The sequence below is a fragment of the Daldinia caldariorum genome (genome assembly GCF_022478825.1).
Source record: "Daldinia caldariorum strain CBS 122874 unplaced genomic scaffold F4812scaffold_14, whole genome shotgun sequence".
In the NCBI taxonomy this organism is placed as follows: domain Eukaryota; kingdom Fungi; phylum Ascomycota; class Sordariomycetes; order Xylariales; family Hypoxylaceae; genus Daldinia; species Daldinia caldariorum.
Window position 1 is genome coordinate 529,561 of NW_025953050.1, and position 23,457 is coordinate 553,017.

General features: G+C 47.1%; 8 protein-coding genes across 8 annotated transcripts; 5 read left to right on the top strand and 3 right to left on the bottom strand.

The window, feature by feature from the left end:
* Positions 1-1,774: 1,774 nt before the first annotated feature.
* On the bottom strand, positions 1,775-3,804 carry F4812DRAFT_437294 (aldehyde dehydrogenase). The gene is made up of 2 exons (XM_047934909.1): positions 3,341-3,804; positions 1,775-3,245 (listed from the first exon to the last, which is right to left on the bottom strand). Exons 1-2 carry the CDS (start codon positions 3,604-3,606, stop codon positions 1,874-1,876), a joined length of 1,638 nt encoding a protein of 545 aa, XP_047788030.1. The 5' UTR covers positions 3,607-3,804; the 3' UTR covers positions 1,775-1,873.
* A 636-nt stretch (positions 3,805-4,440) lies between these two features.
* Positions 4,441-6,727, bottom strand: F4812DRAFT_461410 (uncharacterized protein; the record flags this gene model as incomplete). The annotated part of the gene is made up of 4 exons (XM_047937862.1): positions 4,441-4,685; positions 4,743-5,021; positions 5,084-5,421; positions 5,478-6,727. The coding sequence occupies 4 exons, from the start codon at positions 6,725-6,727 to the stop codon at positions 4,441-4,443; spliced, it is 2,112 nt and encodes a 703-aa protein (XP_047788031.1).
* Positions 6,728-7,310: 583 nt separating this feature from the next.
* F4812DRAFT_437300 (uncharacterized protein) lies at positions 7,311-8,641 on the top strand. Its single transcript, XM_047934910.1, has 3 exons — positions 7,311-7,687; positions 7,754-8,025; positions 8,091-8,641. Exons 1-3 carry the CDS (start codon positions 7,388-7,390, stop codon positions 8,296-8,298), a joined length of 780 nt encoding a protein of 259 aa, XP_047788032.1. The 5' UTR covers positions 7,311-7,387; the 3' UTR covers positions 8,299-8,641.
* Positions 8,642-8,972: 331 nt separating this feature from the next.
* Positions 8,973-11,216, top strand: F4812DRAFT_437302 (uncharacterized protein). Its single transcript, XM_047934911.1, has 2 exons — positions 8,973-9,696; positions 9,766-11,216. Exons 1-2 carry the CDS (start codon positions 9,305-9,307, stop codon positions 10,904-10,906), a joined length of 1,533 nt encoding a protein of 510 aa, XP_047788033.1. The 5' UTR covers positions 8,973-9,304; the 3' UTR covers positions 10,907-11,216.
* Positions 11,217-11,456: 240 nt separating this feature from the next.
* Positions 11,457-14,152, top strand: F4812DRAFT_437303 (Protoporphyrinogen oxidase). Its single transcript, XM_047934912.1, has 3 exons — positions 11,457-12,035; positions 12,141-12,797; positions 12,869-14,152. Exons 1-3 carry the CDS (start codon positions 11,547-11,549, stop codon positions 13,715-13,717), a joined length of 1,995 nt encoding a protein of 664 aa, XP_047788034.1. The 5' UTR covers positions 11,457-11,546; the 3' UTR covers positions 13,718-14,152.
* A 282-nt stretch (positions 14,153-14,434) lies between these two features.
* F4812DRAFT_109405 (uncharacterized protein) lies at positions 14,435-15,066 on the top strand. Its single transcript, XM_047929326.1, has one exon. The coding sequence runs from the start codon at positions 14,544-14,546 to the stop codon at positions 14,910-14,912; it is 369 nt and encodes a 122-aa protein (XP_047788035.1). The 5' UTR covers positions 14,435-14,543; the 3' UTR covers positions 14,913-15,066.
* Positions 15,067-16,949: 1,883 nt separating this feature from the next.
* Positions 16,950-21,241, bottom strand: F4812DRAFT_109407 (SNF2 family N-terminal domain-containing protein). The gene is made up of 2 exons (XM_047929327.1): positions 18,530-21,241; positions 16,950-18,477 (listed from the first exon to the last, which is right to left on the bottom strand). Exons 1-2 carry the CDS (start codon positions 20,981-20,983, stop codon positions 17,176-17,178), a joined length of 3,756 nt encoding a protein of 1,251 aa, XP_047788036.1. The 5' UTR covers positions 20,984-21,241; the 3' UTR covers positions 16,950-17,175.
* Positions 21,242-21,651: 410 nt separating this feature from the next.
* On the top strand, positions 21,652-22,947 carry F4812DRAFT_437308 (uncharacterized protein). The gene is made up of 3 exons (XM_047934913.1): positions 21,652-22,236; positions 22,294-22,385; positions 22,643-22,947. Exons 1-3 carry the CDS (start codon positions 22,112-22,114, stop codon positions 22,774-22,776), a joined length of 351 nt encoding a protein of 116 aa, XP_047788037.1. The 5' UTR covers positions 21,652-22,111; the 3' UTR covers positions 22,777-22,947.
* Positions 22,948-23,457: the final 510 nt, after the last annotated feature.

Genomic DNA, 23,457 nt, shown 5'->3' on the forward strand with positions numbered 1-23,457 from the left:
AACATCTGGTTATAAGTTTAGAAAGTAAGGTAAGTTTTGAGTGTACCTAGGTACATGTACAATACATAAAGATAATGCGTCGTCAGGCGGCGTACTAATAAAGTTAAGCAGGTGTTAACAACCTGACAGGGGGGTCTTCCCTATGGGATTGATGGATGCGAGATCGTCGAGAATGATTGCTCAATCAATCTCAAATCGGCTAATCTATTGCCTACCTGATAATGGACGCGCTTTTACTCGTCATGGTTTGTATTAGTATATTGTACATATTGTATTGTATTATACCTCCCATATTTTCCCATTTAGGTCTTAAGCTTTTCCGTGTAAGAACGTATCTCGGGAGAATAGGGAAGGGATCTTCATTTCAGTGTTCACGCTATGGATTTTGATCGATCGGACAGTCAGTTGTTTCAATAACACGCGAGAAAAAAACGAAGGGATAGTAAGTACTATGTAGTAGCTAGGTAGGTAGCATCAATATGCCAATGCCACCAACGCTAATATGTACAATACCTAAGGTAGTATCTTATTGACTACCGGTAGCGTAGCATCATATCTGGGGAAAAATGGAGTAAGACAGAAAGAAATGTCAAATGTCAAATGTCAACTGCCAAATATTTTTAGTGTAATACCTAACCCAAGACTTCCTACCGTCAGCCTAGAACACGGACAGGCGCCGGATATTTCTTAGCACACGACAATTCTGCATACCAGATAGCTTGCATACCTTAGGCAGTTAGGTCGCTATTTAAGTTTACCTAACGACTTACCGCGTCAACCTGTCGCAAGCCGTTCAAGTGCCGGACAAGACTGGAGAAGACAACCTTACATTAGATACCTGACAGACTTACCTTAATAGTATCATGGGGAAGAAAACACCCCCCCCTCCCGGGGCGAGACGGGAAAGAATGTCAACCAACAATACCTACCTTTTCTACCTTCATAATACTTATGACGAACCGTGTTTAATTTTACGCGTGCAGCCGCGTGGCATGGCAAGGTTATATAAGGCCACATAACTGAATGTCAATATTTATCAAGGTGCCTCATAATTTACCTAGTTAATACTAGTTGTACTTTTTAGCTTGACTCGTTGACATGACCGAGCGCAAGGTTAAGGTTAGGTATGACAAAAAAAAAAACAAACAAAAACCCCCCGAGCTTTATACGGATTAACAGCAGGACGATCCATTCATCCATTCGTCCTAATACCTACTACCAGGTATGTAAAAGACTTTGACTTTCATCTTTGCAATCATAAAGGGGACCACCGAAGAAGAGCCCCCAGCCCAACCAACATATACACAGTACATGTAATTTACTAATCTACCTAGATAGATAATTAAATATATATTGCAATGCCTACCTACCTAGGTACCTAATCATGCCAGCAACAGCAGACTAAACCACCAGGAACAGGAAGTTCATAGTATTCCATTACCTACCTGTAGTAATGCAAGGTATGCATTCCTTCCATCCTGCTCCCATCGTCGGGTGGAGCCGAACCAAACAAATCCAACTTGAAGCTTTCCAATGCCGCGATCCTTTCGGCTCAATCCTAGGTTAGGTTAGGTAGGTACCTATTCTACCCATAAACTCCGATTCTCTCATATTATCCTGATGAGAAAAGGATCAAATACGTAAAAAGATTCATGTGGCACGGATTAAAAGCCAAAGCCAAAGAAAAAAAAAGCAAGTCAAACTATAAAGTTCAAGCAATTGGTATCATTGCCTACCTGTTATACATAGGTACGTATATTGATACGTCGTGCTTTTTTTTTTTTTTTTTTTTTTTTTCTTTTTAAGCCGGCGAACTGATATGTGAGGTACCTAACCTAACCTAATCTAACCTGACCTGACCTAGCCTAATATTTTACAATTTCTGACCTAGATTTATATGAATGGCCTTAGTCTGCATGTATCCAGCAAGACCCGCCTCACCCAGCTCGCGGCCGATACCGCTCTGCTTCACGCCTCCGAAGGGCACTCTAAAGTCGGAGTCGTTGGACGAGTTGATCCAGACCATTCCCGCCTCGATGCGCGAGGCGACACGGTGCGCGAGCTCGAGGTTCTGCGTGAACAGCGCCGAGCCGAGCCCGTACGTCGTGTCGTTCGCCATAGCGATCGCGTCGCCCTCGGCCTTGAACGGCACGATGACGACGAATGGGCCAAACACCTCCTCCCGGTAGATCTTCATGTTGTCCTTGACGTTTGTGAAGACGGTCGGCGCGATGAAGTAGCCCTTCCCGTTGAGCGGGCAGGGGACGCCTCCGTCCGTCAGCGTAGCCCCTTCCGACTTGCCCGTCTCCACGAAGCTCAGGATCCTCTCATATTGCGCCTTGGTAACCTGAGGGCCCTGGAACGTGCCCTCCTCGAAGGGGTCGCCGACCTTGCTCGTGGTCTTAACCTCCTCCCGGAACTTCTCTACGAACTTGTCGTAGACCTTCTCTTGCACGAGGATACGCGACGTCGCCGTGCAGATCTGACCCATATTACTCATGATTCCGACGTGGGCCCACTTGGCTGCTTGCTCGATATCGGCATCCTCGAAGACTATCAGCGGAGATTTGCCGCCGGTCTCGAGAGTGATGTTTTTCATGTTGACGCTGGCCGCCTTCATGATCTGCTTTCCCGTCATGGTCGAGCCGGTGAAAGCGACTTTGTCGATGTCCAGATGGCTTGCGAGCGCATGGCCGGCTTCTTTACCATACCCGTTGGTAATGTTCACGACTCCGGGAGGGAAGCCGGCCTTGGGGATGAGACTCGCCAAGTATAGGATGGATAGGGGGGTTTGCTCGGCAGGCTTCATTACGACTGTGTTCCCGCAGGCAAGTGCCGGTCCCAATTTCCAGGCCGCCATCGCCAGCGGGTAATTCCAAGGGATGATTTGAGCGCAAACGCCGATAGGCTGTTTTAGTGTGTAGGCAAACTTCTGATTTGTGGTGGGGATGGTTTCGCCGTGGATCTTGTCGGCATAGCCAGCGTAGTATCGAATGGTATTGATGACCTCCAATAAGTCTCCATGGGAATCGCCAAGCGGCTTGCCATTATCCCACGTCTCAAGGGTGGCTAGGATATCTTCTTCTTGTTCGACCAGATCGGCCAACTTGTACATCAACCTGCCGCGGTCGGTTGGAGACATATCTCGCCACGCCTCATGGTTCAATGCTGCTCTCGCAGCAGCCACGGCTTTGTCGATATCTTCGACGCTAGCTGCTTCAACAGAGCATATTTCTTGCTCGTTCCTAGAGTCAACTCAATTAGTATCTAGCTTACCAGTTGCGCTTTATTTATATATTAGGTATATATTTCTTTTCTTGGGTGGGTAAGTTGTACTAACGTCGGGTTGATGCTTGTAATTTTAGCCCCTGAACTCGACTTGACGAATTCATTATTAATAAAGAGACCTGTAGGAAGGGTAATTTTCTTGCCGTTTGGGGCAGTGAGATCAACTTTCAAGTCTGTCATGGTGGATAAGAGCCTGGATAAGAAGTTGTTATTGTTGCTGTTATTGTTTCTGTTTAGATGGGAAGATGTCCCACTAGAACAAGTGATGGCTCTGGTCGTGATCCTGGTGGTGGTGGCTCTGATGATAGATTGAAACATGACGGGAGGGGAGTTGTGAATTCCCGCTTCGCTCTTTTATATAGTTATTATTAATAACCTATTTTATATCTGATACCAAGGTAACACCTAATACCTAATCGCTGTTTCCCCTATCAAGATGGGAAGTACAAATGACACCTATTTTGTGGCAAGAGGTTTCCCCGCATCAACACAGTTATCAGCAACTACGTTTTCTTAACACCAACCAAGCTGCAGGTTATAGATGTGATGCCGCAGGTAGGCGCGCCCGTTAGCGGATGTAGTAAGTGTACTAGACTAACCAAACAAAGTAGTATGTTTAAGCTGAACATACCATGCTTACGTTATTACTCCGATATTGCTTATCTCCTAGCCTGCGATATGAGGATATCATATGATAGATATATGGAGATATGGAGATATGGAGGACCCTTTTTTTTCTACTTTTTTTTTTCTCTCTATCTCTTACGTTGAAAAACTCCATCGCCCCGCCATATATATAAAAATCACCAATCAATCTTGGGTATTCATGATGGAATGTTTATATATAGTTTCGACTATTACTTAAACGGCTCGCCGGATTCACGACTTTGGAGATGAGTTGTCTCTCCCAAAGCTTGGCGAGCACTCCTATCACGAGCAATTTGAGCCTTGAGTTCTGGGGTCGGGGTTACTACCTAAGGTACAGGAGGCTATTCCGGGGGAAAGGATAATGGGGTATATATTTACTTGGTCGTTAGAATAGAATATGACGCTTCGGGTATCAAAATGAATCGGTTATAAAAAGTCAACCAGTAATCTATTACCTATTAGGCAGTTATAAACGACGCCATTGGTGATTAACTCCTATGAAAATCAAATATAGGATTCTCCCTCTTCGACACATCTGACATGAGATGATTCTCCTCCAAATCCAAGGTGCATTACCGGGTTTCCGCTCTCCTCGCTCATAACCTCGGCAAGGTCCCTTGGTAAGGGCGTAGCACCCCATTTGAGTTTTGACCGGGACAGTTTCTTTAACGCTTCCTCTTCCGGTTCACCGGAATCATCCGTTACTAGCATCGAACTGCTATCTTCCGGATATTGGGCGCCCTCGGCCACTAAATTCGTCAGTTCTACTTGCCACTGTTGTTCATATAGGCATACAATTAACTTACCTTCACCCGGGGGCGAATGTGGTTGACTTTCAACCTCAGTCGAGGAAGAGACGAAGCAGTGGCAAGCCGCTGATATGACCAACGAGTCCCAGCCTCCTGCTACCATCTTCCCTTTAGGTTTGCGTAGGCTTAAGAGCAGTGGTAAGGGTACGATGGTACAGCTAACAACGAGTAATGCGAGTAGGGCCGCGGCTGAATATCCCAAAGAGACCAAGGAATTTTCAGAGAGATGGAAATACGCTTGAGTATAGCTAGCATTAACACTTATGCCCCAAAACCCTGTCGTCTCTTAATTAGTTCTTAACAATTCATAATGCAAAATGCCCTTGGAAATTGCATACCTCCTTCGATGCCGAAGAAAAATAATGCATTGGACAGAAGCCAATGACATATTATCATTATGATTATGAGTGGTATGCTATATTTGTATGGTAGCTGTAATCTGTAGCTTGAGATCTGGTCGCCCTCGGGATAAGTGACCCGAAGGGGGTTGTACTTCAGACTATATGAATTCCATTCCTGTTCGACTAGAATCCGGGTAAGGAATGCGTTATAAGAGAAATAACAAGCCGATAATAGAAGCTGGGGGGAATTGGAAACGAGAAGTGTAGTTAGATAGCCGGCACCATCCATACTATGGATTGCTCGAAGTTCGTCTGAATGACCAAAGGAACCCCCGCTACTTTATCATTAGCATCAAAACCCAAGAGTTGGTAGAAAGAGGGGCCAGCCCACAAAGTATTGCCGTTGGATCGGTAAGAAAATCCTGAGCATACGGCAAGTAGCACTATTGACATTGCTAAGAAGACATATGTACGGAGCCGCACGCCCCGTGGTATGATCAATAGATAACGTCGCCTTATTTTCGGCCACCGTCGAGGCTTTATTGTTGCATCCAAGGTATATTCGTTGTAGTGAGAGGGGAGTTGACGATGTGCTGATTCGAGTCGGCAGCTATCAACAACATCTAGTGTCCCAAGTCCTACGGTGTAGGGGTCAGGTTCCGTAATAAAAGATGCTATGGCATCTCCTGGAGTAACAAGCGACTGCCGTGGCAATTTCCAGACGATGATGCTACATTGTATAACTTTGATGATCGTGCAGACAATAACAAGCAGTAGCAATACGTTAGATATACCAACCTTACAAACCCTAGATTGGGGTTCAGCAAGGCAATATTTAACGGCCATCTGACTAAAATTCCCGTTGAAGCCGTAGTCGTACTCTCTTCTGTGAGGGGAAAAATTCCAGAAAAATGTCCAATTAGATGGGGAGGTTTCATGTATACCATACGAGTTAGGCCCGGTAGGAAATAATGGATCCCAGCAGGTATGATCGCAATCATTTTCTACCGTATCGTGAACTCGACTTGTTTGGCAATCGGTAGAGTACCATAAAGAATTAGTTTCATTCCGAGAGATGTATGTGTTCCACCATAGAGATAGATCTTCAGTCAAGTTGAAGACCTCTTCTCGGACCCAACCCTCTTTGTTATTAGTACCACTGTCGATCACTACCACTACGTCCCGGTACCGATTTCTAGGCTGGCAACTCGTATATTCAGCAAAACAAGTAGAAGGATCCATAACAGTCCAGTTGCCCCCAGTTGCTGCTGCCTTCTTGGTATCCTTTGAGAGCATTGGTATACCAGAGATGTTGAGATACGCTGTAGTAGGACTCCAGTACTCTGGTGGTTTATTAAAGGCCAGGCTCGCTCCTGGAGCGGAATAGCCTGCACCTCGCGTAAAAGCCTCGGTGGCCACAGTTGCTTGCCAATCCGAACCCAGATATGTTGTTTCAAAAATGGTACTATTAAAGAAGAGGTGTATGGGAAGGGATGATAACAGTAAAATAATCCAACACGACTTTTTGAACAAGGATATGAATCGAAAATTCCTCGTAGATGGTATCCCAACATCCACGGAGTAGAAGAACATGTGCGCCTTATCGATTTCGTCGCGTGAGGGAGAACTAACGATTTGCATGAAGTAGTTTGATGACGCTAAAATACCAGTTGATAGTATATTGAGAAGCAGATGTAGCAAAGTATTAGTCCTGGATGATTCGCTGCATGACCCCTCGAATATAATAGTGGATGAGTTTAACGAGGCTTCGGGACTCTTGAGACTTATAATAAGGCATACTAATAACATAATTCCACATGCTGATGCCAAAGTGACGTTAAGTAAACCGGTCCGTCGCCAAGCATCCCGGGGGAGTATGTTGGATAATGGCATGTTGACTTATCTACCTAGGTACCCAAGGTAGTGTTATATTGTTTCGGAGTGGCAAGCAATAATGGAGTTTCGATAGGAAGGAGGTGAATAAGATATAAGTACCTAGGTAGGTACCTCCTAAGTAGTTATAATTGGCATCAGACAGACTCTCCCCTACGGTATAAAGAATCCGCCTTGCCGTCCGCCCCAGCCCCTGATTACGACGTTAATGTCGCTGATAGGTCCAAAGTAGATTGCATAAGGGTCGCACAGAGCGCTTGTACTACAGCAAGTCTTGCTTAAAGACAGCCCATTTAAAAATCCTATAATTGATGGGCAACCCGTTACCTATAGGTTACTTAAAATATCCAACAGTAGAGCCACCATGGCTTGACGACAGGAAAACTAGGACATCCGTACCTACCCCCTATGATATCGCCATCAAAATTGTTGTTCTCTTTTAGGATCATAAGATCCAATCCTAGCAATACGGATGTACTTTTATCATTAAGACAACACGAACCATTCGACAGAACAAAAATGGAGGATGGAAATAGATCCCAGGGCTTTAACGAGTCACATCCTATCTTAGCACCTAAATGGAGTTCTGCCCGAAAGAACCGTCTTCTACTCAGCGGTACTCGACTCATTTTTAACTTAATTCGACTAGGCCTCTTATTAGGTTTCAACTCCTATTTTGGGATCGTATTGATACCTGATATTTCCATTGTAGGTTTCCTTGCTTATCCCTATTTCTCATACCAAATACCTAGAACAAAAACCGACGCAAATTAGAATGGATTTCTAGTATTATGGGATATATTAGAACGTTTTTGTTTCAAGAGCGATACCTCTCACGCCACGATATCCACGATATCTGTCGCTACCGAGGCGGTTATACCACCTGGTATAATTGTCTTCATGGGTATTACTCTCTGGCAATTAATTAAACCACAGACAATCAGGGATGTGGATGATGGGGTTGATTATGAGGTTATTGAACCATCTCCAGTGGCCTATGACATAATAACCGAAATATCTATGGCCATCCTATGGGCCCCGGTGGTGTGAGATATCTATTACCTATGAAGATTCATGATTCTCCTTATGCTAATACATACTTGCCGCATAGGTTCCTCAGCGGGATCTTGTTCTACCATCTATTAAGAGGCTACGTCCGGAAATGGCGTGATCACAAGCTTCGCCCTATACTCATGTTTACCCAAACGGGAGACCCGGTTGCTATTATACCAAGAGTTCAACATCCCAACGATCGGGACCGGGAATCGAGAGGCTCTATCGACTCTTTGATACAGACTTCCGGAGAATCTGCGTTATAAGAAGCCCAAACCCCTTCAAGCCTTGCGAGTCGAGTCTATTGATGCTATTGAGTTGACAATTCCATTGGAGCTTTATCTGAGAAGTACCTATGCGGACGGATCTGGGATGTACATTGGGTCCTTTTTAACACCGGGCGAATACCTCCATAGGTGTACCTAATTCTATACTGCTTTCTTTTGGGGATTAGTGGTGTATTGCTTTGGCGTTGACAGGAACTTGGGTGTGTCTGCCTTTAATTCGTAGAGAATTGTGATACAATTTACCTAAGGCACATCTTGTACTACAAGTACGCAGATGTGTCATGTACTGTCACTTGGTGACTCACCAGTTAGTGATTTTGAGCTTTCCAAATTCCACTATCAGGTACTTATGTGCATGTAGGCAGGTACGACACGTGACTTTCTAGCTATACCATGTAACTTGACGATGCACGAGCCAATTCTTCAGATTAGGTATTGTACTTAATTACAGGTACCCCGGTACGTAGCTGCGTAGCGATAATCTTTACATCAGCAGACCAGTGGCTGAAAGCACGACGATACATACATGTACCTAGGTACTTCGTACAATTCTTTATCTAATTTGAGGCGGTGCATGCCATTTTAACAATGGAAATTGCTCTTCCCATATTCCGGCCTCCTCTAGATCTTCTCACCTCCATCAACGTCATTCCTTTTTTTTTTTCCCTCCCCGACATCAGCATTGACATTTGACTGGTAATTCGACACGCACTTCTGTCGATTTATAGCGTTATTGATCACCTCAAGTGCATGTCGAAATAATCGCAGACCTCGGCAACGATCCTACTGAATTGTGTTGTGGTGCTTTGCCACCGCTGTCGCCTCGCGATTTACCTTCACGACGCGCATATTGCTTTCGTATTCTTACCCTGCAATAGCCTGCCTTCACCGACTGTTACCATCTCACACTTTCTGATAACCCACATCGCATCGGTCATAGAAATAAGAATCGAATTCAATCAGAATCAATCAGAATCAGCCCAAGATGTCTATCGAGGTGGCTATGAATACGCCGCTGGCCGATGCGCTTAACCAGGCAATCCAACCCAAACTGGTCGAAGTGGGCTGGGCATCAGGTGGCGCCGACGACAGCGCGCTATCTGAATACATCATCTTGATGCTTGTCAACGGAAAGACCCAGGATCAGATTGCTGCCGAATTAGCTGGCGATCTTCTCAGCCTTGGCCCCGACGACCCTGGCGCCCGAGACTTTGCGAAGTGGCTCTTTGATCAGATCGAGTCTTTGAACGCTCAGTTGAATGGAGCTCCCGCCCAATCGGAGAATAATGGTACTGGAGCTTCCCAAACCGTGCCGACCTCCGCCGATCAAGACGCAGATATGGTTATGATGTCTCTTCAGGTCCCGGAGCTGAATGCGTATGTTTTTACTATCAGATCTTTTATTTCTCTATTTATTTCCTCTTGATGTCAGCTAACAGCTACTAGTCCCACAGGCCCTAGATCTATGAGAAATCCCAACATGCGAGGCAATCGAGAAAAGAGGATGCTTGGACAAATGAGCAAGGCTATGGATCGTAGCCACGATAACGTGTTGCACCGTGTTCGAGCAAATGGTAACGAAAGGATCAACGCCCATCGAGCGCCTCCTACTGGTCCGAGGGGTGGCTTCGGACGCCCCAACAATCGCGTGGCAAACAACCGCGCGGCTGGGTTCGCTGCTCATCTGGGCCAAGTTGGTGGAGCCTTGCCTAGTATGCATGATCCTAACGGGATGCCTAATCTCAACACCGATATGAACTGGATGATGCCCAGCGGTGGTACTCCGGAACAATTATTCCAGCTCATTCAACAGCAAAACCATATGATGGGACAGATGTATCAACAGCTCACTCAACAAACCCAGTCCAACGGGCGAGCTAACGGAAGGTCTCTTTTCGACCGAGTGCAAAATCCTCGAGGCGGTAGGCGAGGAGGCCATACCAACGGTCCCAAATTCCACCAGGGAGATGACGCCAATGCTAATATGACTGGTGCCGACAACGAAGACGTTGAGATGACGCAGGCTAGGCGTGAACTACCCAATCCCGAGACGACGATATGTAAGTTTAACTTGGCATGTACGAACAAGGATTGCAAATTCGCCCATCAGTCTCCGGCAGCACCGCCGAATACCACGGTCGACGTTAACGATGTCTGTTCGTACGGGGCGGCGTGTAAGAACCGGAAATGCGTGGGCCGCCATCCTTCACCGGCAACCAGGCGCGCGCATCAGAACGAGCAAGAGTGCAAGTTCTACCCCAATTGCACCAACCCGAACTGTCCTTTCAAGCATCCGGACATGCCTCCTTGTCGAAACGGAGGCGATTGCGCCGTGGAAGGATGCAAGTTCACTCATCTCCAGACCATGTGCAAATACAAGCCGTGCGCGAATCGGTTTTGCCCATACAAGCACGAGGAAGGCCAAAGGGGAACGTTCCAGGACAAGGTGTGGACTGCCGATGGATCGAAGGAGCACGTGAGCGAGAGGAAATTTGTGGATTCGAACGGCCCCGAGGAGCTTGTTGTGCCCGGCGGCGAGAATGGATCGGGAGAAGAGGCAGCGGCGACGACTGATACGATGATGTGAATTTTAGGGAAAGGCAGAGAGAGACGCTACGCGATGGATAATAGAGTCTACGATTTTATACAGCGGAAGTGAAAAGGGCGAAGGATTGGTTGGCATTCTCGACGAGCAAATGAGGGATAAGGGTCGAAAGGGGAAAGAAAGGGGGATGTGATGAGGAGGGGGGAATTCTCAATTCTAGAATTGCTATTGATACAAAGGCGTTAGGTTGGTGATAGGAAAAGTCAAAAGGGACTTTTTTTTTTTAGCACATTACAATATACCCGAATGCATTTTGTGACTTGATGAATATAAAAAAAAGATTTCCAATTTACTCTTGAGGTTTTATTATTTACCGTGATGGTGACTTGTACCTAAATAGAACTTTTATGCTATAATTGTATTACGAACGGCTAGGTATTAAGTTGACCTAAATATGCAATACCATAGGTAACACATCGGCTGATAATTGAGGTATCGTTTGTAGTGCATGGTAAGTGGGGCTACCTACTTCCAGAACCGCAGGGGGGTAGCTTCGACTTTCGTAGTACTTCAGTACATAATTATTTGTAAAGCAGCTCCAAAAGCAACACGCCACTTTTGTACATTTCCTAAACTCCAACATGCCATCTTCAGTGCTACAGCCATCTACAATTCGTATGCAATGACTTCCAAACGCTCAGAAGACCTTCTCGTAAGTCTTCTGAGGTCTGCATACCGCAATGCACGACATGGCTCCCCCGCCCGAACCTCGACGTCTCTAGCTTCACGACCGCTGAGTTCCCTGGCAGCTCCGAGCAGCCTTCTTCACTCGTCAATCCGAAAGCAGGTCGCTTGCTCTCGGTCCGGGAAGTTCCCCCGATCTCAGACCCGGACGTTCGCGACCGTTAAAGCAGACAATGGCAAGACCCGGGAAATCGCCGTTCTTGGTGGTGGCGTCACTGGCTTGACGGCCGCACACTACTTGGCCCGCTATGCGAAAGACGCACATATCACCCTATATGAAGCGTCTGATAGGCTTGGTGGATGGATACACGGGCAGCTGGTACCGACAGGAAACGGGGATGAGAAAATATTATTTCAGTCTGGTCCGCGCATGCTTCGTCCGGGTGGCGCGAGTCTCAAGTATGATGACCTCGTCTTCTACGATGTAGTGGGTATACCTTTACGCAGCCGGGTCTTTTTTCTTTTTTTTTTCTTTTTTCCTCGACGAAAACGAGAACTTTTCTAACAAGTGCAATCCTCTAACTACCTACAGTTGATCAACTTAGGCATTGAACATAAACTTTTACCCCACGAAGGTCTTCCTAATGCCCGTTACATATATTACCCGGACCACCTAGTCAAGTTACCTGATCCATCTCGTAAGAGCATTCTTGAGATACTCCGGTCCTACCTTACAGAGCCCATCTGGGATGGGGCCTTGAAATCGGCTTTTAATGCCGCACTCGCAGCGATGAATACGCCCCCAGATAGTGACTCTCGCAGTTCCTTGTTGGAACAAGACGAGTCTGTGGGAGAATCTCTAGGCCGGCTTTTCAAAGATGACAGGCATATTAATAATATTATATCGGCCATAGCGCATGGTATCTACGGCGGCGATGTGTACAAATTGAGTGTGAAGCACACCATCTTCGAGCCATGGTGGCGTTCTACTATACTCCCAAGTAATCATGACAACATTTACCTAGAACTTAAGGAACTGGTTCTAGAACTTGGCATGTCGAGAACCCCTAACAGAAACAAGATTGCGACATTAGCCAATAAAGCGGTCCATTGGAAAACTATGGCGTTTGAAGATGGTCTGCTCACCCTCAAAAACAGTTTAATAGAAGATTTGAGGAACCAGAGAAATGTTACGGTCAAGACCAGTACTCCAGTCACTTCTCTGGCGTATAAAGACGACCGAGTGTCGGTAAGCTTTTTTTTTAGACTCGTTTAGAAACTGCTATAGTTACCTTGTATCCAGATACTGAACTTATACAGGTGACCTCGACGGATAAGAAGAAGCAGAAACAAACAAAGCAATACGACCAAGTAATCAGCACCATCTTCTCCAAACACCTCGCCGGGCTGGTTGAGCCTAAGGGCAGCCTCACCTCGCTGAGCCAAACTCATGCCGTGACCATCATGGTCGTCAACATCTGGTTCCCGAACCCGAACCTTCTCGCGAACAACCCGGGCTTCGGCTACCTGGTACCGACGTCGACGCCAGATAACGACGCGTGCATACTGGGCGTGCTCTTCGACTCGGACATGGAGCTGAGCTCCTCGGAACGCCGCGGCACGAAGCTCACCGTCATGATGGGCGGACACTACTGGGACGGCTGGGTCGAGTACCCGACGGAGGAAATGGCGAGCGCGATCGCGCTGGAGGCGGTCCAGCGGCACTTGGGAATCGACCCGGCCGAGGCCGAGCAGGCCGTGACGCACGCGTACCTCGCGCGCGAGTGCCTGCCGCAGCACTTCGTGGGCCACCAACAGCGCATGAAGGACGCACACTACGAGCTGCTGAAGTCTTTCCAGGGCCGCCTCTCCGTCGCCGGCCCCAGCTACACGACAATCGGGGTGATGCCGGCGATGCGGGCGGGCTGCGAGGCCGCCATGCGAGTCGCGCGGGGGCACGGCCCCCCTTGGTTCTACCACGAGAGGCACGGACGACGCCTCGGCGCAGTCGACGACGACGGCAACTACCACGAATTCCCCGACCACGTCGGCGTCACGGGCCTCCTGGGCTTCACGAGGCCGTATGCGAAGACCTTGTGCCAAGTGGAAAGTTCCTCTTTGCGGTATAAGAGGTGGTGGAAGGGTTACGCTGTTAATAATGGTAAGTAGAGTAGGTCCCTAGGTCCCCAGGTAGGTAGGTAGGTACCTAAGGTTAGGTACATAGGGAAATAAATTCCAGGGCTCTGGGGCTGGGGCTGGGGTGTTGAGATGAAAATGTGATGAGACGCGATGTGATGAATGGCTGGGAGTAAGGGTAAAGGCAGGGGTGTAGGTAGGTACTACCTAATATCTATAAGTCGACAGGTTTACGAAAATAAACGGGGATCGGGTCGGAGGGAAGGGCCTAGGATTGATGGGCATGATGGTATTATGGGAGGTGGGAGGTGAGAGGCGGTGATGAGATATTAGCATATCTAAGGTACCTTATCTAAGGTATCTCGATGTTAAAATATAAGCGTACATATGTTGGAAATATAAATAAATACATCTATCTTACTAGCTAGTGGTTTTACGAGGACTAGTTAGAGGAATGAGAAACGCGGTTAAGTTACCTACCTCCTAAAGTAAGGAGTTCGGTTTACATTGGCAACGTCTAACCTAGTCTAGTCCATCTGGCCTTGGATAATTTCCATGATATACTACCTCATACCTCGTACCTCATAAGCTCAAGTTACACCGCGTCACCTTAGACGATGTAAATACTTCATATACTTCCTACTTTATAAGAATGGCTTACAAGAGTTAAGATTAAGAGGAAGGTAGAGTTAGGTACGAATCACACTCACAATTTGCAATTATAGCTCCTGTATCTAAAGATGGAAAAGACGGAATATTAACGGAATTGATTTCTTTAGTTCAATTCGATTCGATTTGAGAAAAAATCGCTCACCCATATATATCCCCAACGCCTGAGCTAATGCTAAATGCTGAATGAATGCATGTATGCCCGTCGCCATCTATGTCTACCGTGTCTATATATGCATGGGGTATCTCTCTTCTTTTCGCTTTAGTACAGGCTCTCTCGCTCTCTCACATATTATATCTTCTCTTCTCTTTCGTCTTTTCCTCGTCTCATCTCTCTCTCCTCCCAATTTCCTTCCCCTTTACCGATGCTGAAAAACAGCGCGACCGATTCTTTCGCTGGTCGACGCGACTACCCGTCCTCTTGTGGGGGGATGCATGCATGCATGCTTTGCGCTCGTATTCTTCTATCTTCAATGATAGACTTGACTCCTATGGTGTTGGCAGTGCACCTTCTCTTGTAATATGTCGCGTTGTATTATCATTATGCCCGTTATTATAATGACATTCCGAATTCGAGATCGTGGTGTATTCTCTCACTTCGAAGGTGGTGTGTAGGTAGTGGTGTGTTAGGTAGTGTTGTATTTTGAGGAACCGGATGAGAGTTCCCCGATTAGAGTTTAAGTAGGCCGTGTTGTATTGCCATGTATCTATAAGGTAAATATCTAGTCGTAACTCATGAAGAAAATTTTGCCCTAAGCAGAAAGTCTAGGCGAGAATACGAAGTGTCTTCCTCGTTTTAATCGATTAATGGCGTCGTGGTGATGTGCCAAAGTTCGTAGAGGAAAAGCAAGGCGAGTTGTGTCCTATATGGTAACCCGGGGTATCCATTCTTTCCCTTCCTTCATTCCTTCCTTTTTATTCTCTTTGTCTGCTGAGGAGATAATTGATATTACAGGACATGATAGTTGTGTACCATGCTGCGTATCTGATCATAGCTCGCCGGGGAAAATAGGCGCCCTACTCCAAGTCCCTAACAACGACAATAGGTAGATCTCGTTGCATGACGGACAACTCGGGTTATACTCGCACAATAATAAGTTAGGCGTAGGTATAGTCCATGCCACTGCGAAGTCTGTTCCCAACTTATTCCCCAATACAGAGAGGAGCGTTGATAAAGTTCAAGTTAATGTAGTTACCAGTTCACGGGGGAGCCGGGATCCCTACGTTGGCAATGACTTCGTCCGGCAACATCACGCCTTCCATGGCCTGACGCGCTTCGGCGAACTCTTCCTCGGCAATTTCCTCTAAGTCAGATGCCGACGTCGTGCCGAGCCCAAGATCTGAATCAAGGGAGTTGATATCTTGAACTTCGCCTTGAGGTTCTGCGTTGTTATCACAAGACGTGTCGCTACTGTACGTAGGATCTTGGCTATTGTCTTGTGGCACATACGAAGCCCGTTCAGCAGATTCTTTACCTGCGTCCTTCATATGGGTCAAGCTTTCCATCAGGGCCAGTGGCACAAATTCGTCTTCGTCGCCCCATGCCTTCCAAAAGTCATCGTCTAGGGTTATGTCATAATAAAGATGGTTGTTCTCTTCCGACCATATGAGAGCTCTTAATAAAATAGATTTGCGTAGCTCTAAGAAGGACTTTAAGGCGTCTTTGTCCGGCTTGTCAGGGCTACACCAGAAAATGGCTGCTGGTCGGTATACTGGATGTAAGTGGCCAAGGTAGCTAGGTTGTCTTCAAGGAGCTTCGATTAAAATAGTGTGTTGTGACGTGTTGAGTGCCTGCCTATCTTTTCTCCAGGAGATAACTGGGGAGAAGCAAAGACTCCTCGGATAAAAATAAGCACAAGCACATACGGCGCTCCTGTAAGATCTATCTCGGATGATCGAGAGGTGGTCAACACAGTTTATATGCTGCGGTGACAGACGGTGGTTAGAAGAAAGATTGCGCTGTGGCAGGGCGCCTAGAACATCGGGTTGTCCTCGTACAGAAGCTCCAGCCGATAGATCCTAGGAAAAAAGCGATGACGTTCTTCGTATACTCGGTAAGACAGGCAACTCAGAATGCTCGTCGTGGTCTTAGCAGGTACATACTGCAGTGACAGACGACGGCTCTGGATGACGGCTCGGGTACCTCGGGTATCGCAGAAGGTAATAGGCTATGAGGAAACAAACACCAAAACTAATGTCACAAAATAGAATATGGAGGTGACGGGTGTATTTGCTTCGTACGGTAAGAGCCATAGGCGGATCGTGCATCGTCGCGGTCGGAATAGGTGTATGATAGAGCGGAAAGAAGATGTGGATGTCGGCGGAAGAGAGAGGTAATATGGTATCATGTTCGAGTATCGAAGCACCCATCCGTAAATTTCATCAGGGAACAGAGCCATCCCTCCCTCCCATCTCGATGAACCCTGATGAAATTTACGGAATGGGCTTCCTTCAGACGTATTCCGCCCGGTCCAAGAAAAAAAAGAAGAAAAATAGAAAAAACTCTCGGCTTGAGAAACAAGAAGGCATGTCGTATGTTATCCTCCCTCTATGAACCTCCCAAGAAAAAAAGAAGAAAAGAAAAGAAAAGGGGACTTTTTTTGGCAATTTTTTGTTTTCCTCGTTTTTTTTTGGTCTTTTTTTTTTTTAATTGAAAAGAAATAAGTTGTCAGATAATAGATAACGATGGGATCTTATAGAGATCCGGTGCCGAAGAAGAAAAGCCGAGCAAATGGTATGTATATGACGCGCCATACTTTTCGACAGAGGCCTTTCTATGAAGGTAGTCTGCCACTCGAATAGGTTTGGTAGAGGGGCCAGGATTACAACTGCTGGTCCTCCTCAGACGCCTCAAGGGCTTCGGATGGGTCGATCGGCTTATATTCGTCGTCGCCCAGGAGCATGCGCTTCTTGCACTGCTCCTCCACCGATTCTTGCTCTTCTACGGCTTCCCCGGTTCGCTCGACGCGGGCTGCGAGAACCAGCTTCTTCACACAGGAGTTGTAGATGAGGCACTCTACAGACTTCTCCGTAATCAGACGGATCACCTCCACTGGCCTCGTCTGCCCGATCCTGTGGGCGCGGTTGGATGCCTGCACGTCTTCCTGCGGGTTGTCTGACTGGTCGAAGAGGATGATCTTGTTCGCTCCGGTGAGGTTCAGACCAGTGCCGCCGGCCGCAGTGGTAATCAGGAAGACCGGGATGTCGTCGTTCTTCATGAAGCGCTGGATCTCCGGATACCGATCTGCTGTGTCGGTGTTTCCTGTGATACAGCAATAGGGGATGTCGGCGTAATGTAGGGCTTCTCGTAGGATATTGACAACGATCTCGAAGCGACTGAATACCAACACGCGGTCCCCTGTCTTCATGTAGCCGCGTACAAGCTCCAACAGCTTCTGAACCTTGGGACTATCCTCCCATGACCGGTCAGGAACATCGTAGTGACGGATTCGCTTGAAGTGACGGCAATCCAGGTGTAGTTCGAAGTCGGTCTTGTCTAACTGCTCCTCGGTGTACCATTTCTTGTGACGTTCATCCTTGACATCGACGCCGATTTCCTTGGCGGAGTAATGCTCCCACACAATCTCTACCATCTCCAAGACCATCTTGTCAGTAAAGTGGTTACGGAACAATTGATGATGGATCGCCGCCTTTCGGAGCGACATCCACTGATGTCCGTCCTTCTTGGTCTTCTTGACGCCGTTCTGTAGTGCATATTTGCCCTTGATCGACTCATAGATCTCCTTTTGCGTTTCATGCATACCCACGATCTCGAGACGCTCCGTCTTCGGAGGAAGATTGAGGACTTCTTCCTTCCGTCTCTGGAGAATAAACGGAGCCATGACCGTGCGGGCACGGTCCACGCGTTCCGATGCAAGCGCTGCAAAATTGAGAACATCTTTGCTAGCGACCTTGGCTTCGAAGATCGTATTGAGCGCATCGAACTTGCTCTTGTCAAACATGTCGGGTTCGATGAAACGCAGAAGGGTCAAGAGCTCCTTCAGGTTGTTCTGGACAGGCGTACCACTAAGGATGAGGCGCCATTCGGTCGGCACCCGCATCATCTGCTTGTAGATGAGCGTCGACTGGTTCTTGAGTTTATGTCCCTCGTCGAATATGGCGGCCTAAACACTAGTTAGTCAAGCTCATGTACATGAGAGGAATGGAATCACATACATATGGCTCTATGGCCTGGAGAAACTTGAGGTCTTCTTTCTGCTTCTCGATTTGCGGATATGTGGTGATGACGACGTGGTGCTTCTTTGCAGCCCTGGGCGAGATATGTCGTCGGTCTGGACCCGTGTATGCCAAGACGGAGATCTCAGGAGCGAAGGTTTCGAACTCTTGCATCCAGTTCTCGTAGGTGCTCGGGGGCACGACTATCAGATTCGGCCAATGAGGCCTGGAACCCGGCTCCCGCTTTAACTTGACTAGGTGAGCTATGAACGAGATGACCTGGCACGTCTTGCCGAGGCCCATGTCGTCAGCGAGAATACCTCCGTAACCCTTTCTGCGCAGCAGGTCCATCCAGTTGAGCCCAACCATCTGGTATGGCTTTAGAGTGATCTCCTCGGCCATTAGTTCGGGCTTCTCTCCAATGGGTAGCCCAACCAGAGTGGCTGTCTCCTCCTTGTCCTTGAACTCGCCATTCCTATTAAGATTCCAGGTAGACATGACACTGTTTATCTCGGCTCCTCGTCTATCACACTCATCGATAACAGCTGCTGCTGCCTCGCAGGCTTCTAGCCACACCTTGAGCCTCTCCACAACATTTTCTCCGACGTTGACCATTCTTATCTTCTTCTTTGATCTAGCCTTGTCTTGTTTCGAGACCTTCTCTGCATCTGCAATGGTCTTGAAAGGACGGGCACTGGTCATCAATTTGGCATCTGCTATAGAACCGATCATACGACCGAGGTTCTCAGCAGTACAGGTGTTCAGATACTCAAGGACATTAGAAAGGTCGTCAACAGCACCATCAGAGTTAGAGCGATCGCTATCGTCGTCGCCATCAGAAATCTCGAAAACTTCATCCTCTTCAAACTCATCGCGCTTAAGTTCTTCATTAGCCTTACGCTTCTTGGGTGTGTCAACCTTTGCCTTCTTGTTAGGGGGAGTTGGAAGGTCGCAATCTTCAGGCTCCAATTCGTCCGAATCTCCCTTTCGCGATTGAACCTCGCTCTTTTCAACTCTAAGCTTCTTTGTAGCCGGTGACTCTTCTGCATCCGATTGTCTCTTGCGAGACTGGGGAAGTGAGACGAACTCAAGATCGGGATCGGGTGTCCTGTTGCGACGACCCTGCATGAGTCGGCGACCGCGACGCATTGCTGTGGACGCGGCCGCCTGGGCAGTAGAAGATCTAGTCCTCATATCGGCAGTGTCGTCTGGCGATGACTCTTTTGATTGTGTTGGACTAGTCAGAATTGAAGAAGGGGAGGAGGATATAGAAAAGATTGTAGAAGGGTTTGAAGATTGATTGCGGCCTTGTACAAGACGGCGTCGAGGTGGATTGTTGTTAGAAGTGTTAGACGCAATTGATTTATTCGAAATAATTGAATTGCTTGAATTTTGTGTGCGCAAAGGTTTTGCAGAAGTTTGGGAAGAAGACTTGGTTGAATTTGCAAAGGAATTAGTAGAAGAATTTGCAGAGGCAGAATCTTTCTTCAAAAAAGTGTGCAAAGTATTTCTAGGGGTATTAGACCCTAAGGCATCCAGTGAGGTTGGGACTGATTCCTGAGAGTCACTGTCACCTCCCGCACTTTTGGCAGTTGCAGTACCACTGGCCAATGCACCTGTACTTTTCGACAACGAGAGAGACTTGGTTGGCCTGCCAGTTAATAAATCCACCGCCTTTGAAACCTGCCAGCCGACGTCCTTCTGCAACGCTTCCTTGCAGGCTCGAATGGTAATTCCGGGCACAGCCTTCTGGACAATTTTGTAGACCTGGCCGGTCAGGTGCCGTAGTCTGATATCACGAATATCATTAAGAGAGATATCCGCATTCTCAAACAACGAACTCCCTGTTCTAGACACCAGGAACGATGTATTCTTTGCAAAAGATGAAGGACGTATATCCCCCCTTGTAGGCGTATCGTCATCTGAGCTATCCTGCTTTTTATAATCCTCTAATAGATCGTCATCCGAGATATCTATATAGTCTCGTCTACCCGTAGGACCGCCGGCTTTGTGCGCCGGCTTCTGCACCGTAGGGGGCCTAAACGACGTTCCCGCCGGCGCCATTAACGATCCTATTCTACTCGCTACGCTAGACTTCTTAGCTAGCACACCCGAGGGCTTCGCCCGGCTCTCTTCCTGGAACGGAGACGAAGCTGGCACTTCAATAGTTGTGCGTGGCGTATCTGGCACTAAAGGCGATGACGGTAACCGCGGCGTTCGGTTTATTATCTGAGTAGGCTGAGTAGCCCTGTTGACTATTTGCGTTGGTTGAGTAAAGTATGGCGAGACCCCATCATTGGCAAGCTCGTCGATGTCATCATCGTCATCTATCTCAATATACACCGCGCCGGAGCTCTGCGCTCTACGGCTGGGCTGGCCTTTCCGACTCAATCCTGGAGTACCAGGGATTGAGGCAGAGCCATTGCCCGAAAGCGGCGCAGATGTTTGCACCATTGTAAAGGTTGGATACCTAGAAAGGATAGATAGTCTAGCGAGTGGAAGTGGTAATCTAATGCAGATATAAGTATTTCTAGACGGAGGGAAGAGAAAGTCGGCTTAATTATTTAGGTATTGTGCATGGATAACCATTAATGGGGGTCTTTTTTTGGCAGGCGAGGGCTCATAGAAGGAGTTATATATCGCAGGATCGCAGGAACGCAGAGACAACAGGAAACCTACGGGGTCCGACAGGCTGGGAAAAGTTGGTGTAGGAGTATAAAAAGTTATCAAGGGAAATGAGTGCAAGGTATTTTTCTTTTTTCTAGGCGTTTAACGCAGAGGAGATAAAGTGGGTGCACGCGCCTCGACGCGGAAAATTATGGGTCCTGAAGGCGCTACCCGGCGCGCTATCAGCTGACGGAAAGGATGTTTAATTGATTGCGTCCGTGGGTAGGAAGAAGGTACAACCAACATGAATATCGAACTAAAACAGTTAAGAATAATATGGGTGGTTTTCCTTTTAAGGTATGAACAATACAAATTGCTGATATATTTCCTTATAAAATCGGGCTTTGTCACTCTCAGTGAACAAAGTGTGAAGTAAATGGGCATGTAAAATAGCGAGATAAAGTATTTGTAAGGTACGGTTTACACCGGTCAATATCTTTGTATGCCCGTCAGGTACATCAGGTACCTCGACCATTAGGTAAACTGCCTAGGGCCATACAGGTCAAAGCTTCTCTGCATCTGGCATCTGGCATCTGGCATCCACCCATCCAACCTGCCAGTTACGTCGTAAGGGCATTGCTTAAAACCTAAACTTTAAAAAATTAAAGTTTATCCCCCCAGCCATTTGATTTTGAATGGCCTGGCATATGTACATTAACTTTTAAGTAAGTGCATTAATGCCCCACTCTTATCCTTCCATTGCTTGAGCCTCATTGAATATCATGACCCGTTGTCTAGATGAGAGAGAGTCTCAATCCTACAAGTTTACAGTAACGAACAACAAATAAGATTGTTGATTTGTAACTGACAGTCCGAGCAGCAGTTTGAACCACCACCAACAGCAGTAGGCTTACTTGTTAAACCAAATTCATAAAAAAAATAAAAAAGGAAAAAGGAAAGAGGAAGAAGAAGACAATGGCTACCCGTCGTATCATTTCCACCGAGAAGACCATCCTCGACAAAGATGACGACGACCTCAAGCCCGGTTCCCCCGGACAGCAGCAGCAGTCAGGCAGCAGTATTGCGCCAGCCGTCCCTCTGTAAGTTATGTCCTGTCCCCAGCATGAAAGTAAAATAGCTACTAATGCCGTCATCAGGGATGTAATCATCAAGCTATTAGCATTCACCTTCGCCATGGTGATCATACCAATCGGATCCTATTTCCTAACCGTAAACACCGTTTTCAAAGGTAAGGTTGAATTTCTCCCTTTCTCTATCTCCCTATTATATATTCCTACCAACCTTACCTACCTACCTCCCTCTCTAAATACACATATCTAACCTATCTCCCCTCCACCATGTTTGCAAAACTTCAAATTACCTTTTACTCATGTAACAACTCCATGACACATCCTTTACTGCTCTACCGCACTACTACAATACTCTACTTGCTCATTCCAAACAAACAAACACACATACATACACACACTAATAACCCACGCCCAGGAAATTCCACATACGCGGGAGCCCTGGCGGCCATCATGGCAAATGTAGTCCTCGTGGGCTACGTGATCGTGGCCATGAATGAGGACCAGTCGGACCAGCTGGCGACTAAGAAGAAAGTGGGGAAGAAAGATTAGTTTAAGTACCTATCAGAGTTGTCTTAAACACTTCAAAGTCTCGCTGTGTTAGGAAATTTACCTTATGTACTCTTCGGGGGGAGGGTGGTTGTGATGTTTGGAAGATGGTAACTTGTTCACTGGCTACATAGAAGAGAGAGTAGCGACGGTATGTTCATATTCAAAAACTTATATCCATCTCATCTTGGGAAGGCATTCGTGCCCCCATATATGTCCTAGGTATACAAAAAATTTACATGTGATAAATATAGCGTGAGAGCACCACTCCTACTGGTGTAAATTTAGAAATGAAAACATTCATCCCAGACTCACCGCTCGGAGTCACGCCTCCATAACTTATTTGTTAAGTGCCCGTCCGTTATTGTCCTAATAAACAGTCGCACGCAAAGCACGCACAATCCACAATTCCGTCATATCAGATTGACATTTGAGTCAAATGTGACGATTCTATTCTAGCAGATGGCCTCTAGTCGGCCACTGCGGGAGTGATGGGGCCCTTGCCTATCCGATCCGTTCTACACACCACTTAGGCCTCGCATATATTCGCCCGTAGTGGAATCGTGAAGAATGGGGCTATTAAGGATAGAACAATACGCGATGAGACGAGGGAAGCTCTCGCCTGGTCCTCCAAATATTCCTAACATCGTGAACATAACTTTCCCACCAACACCCGACTCCCTT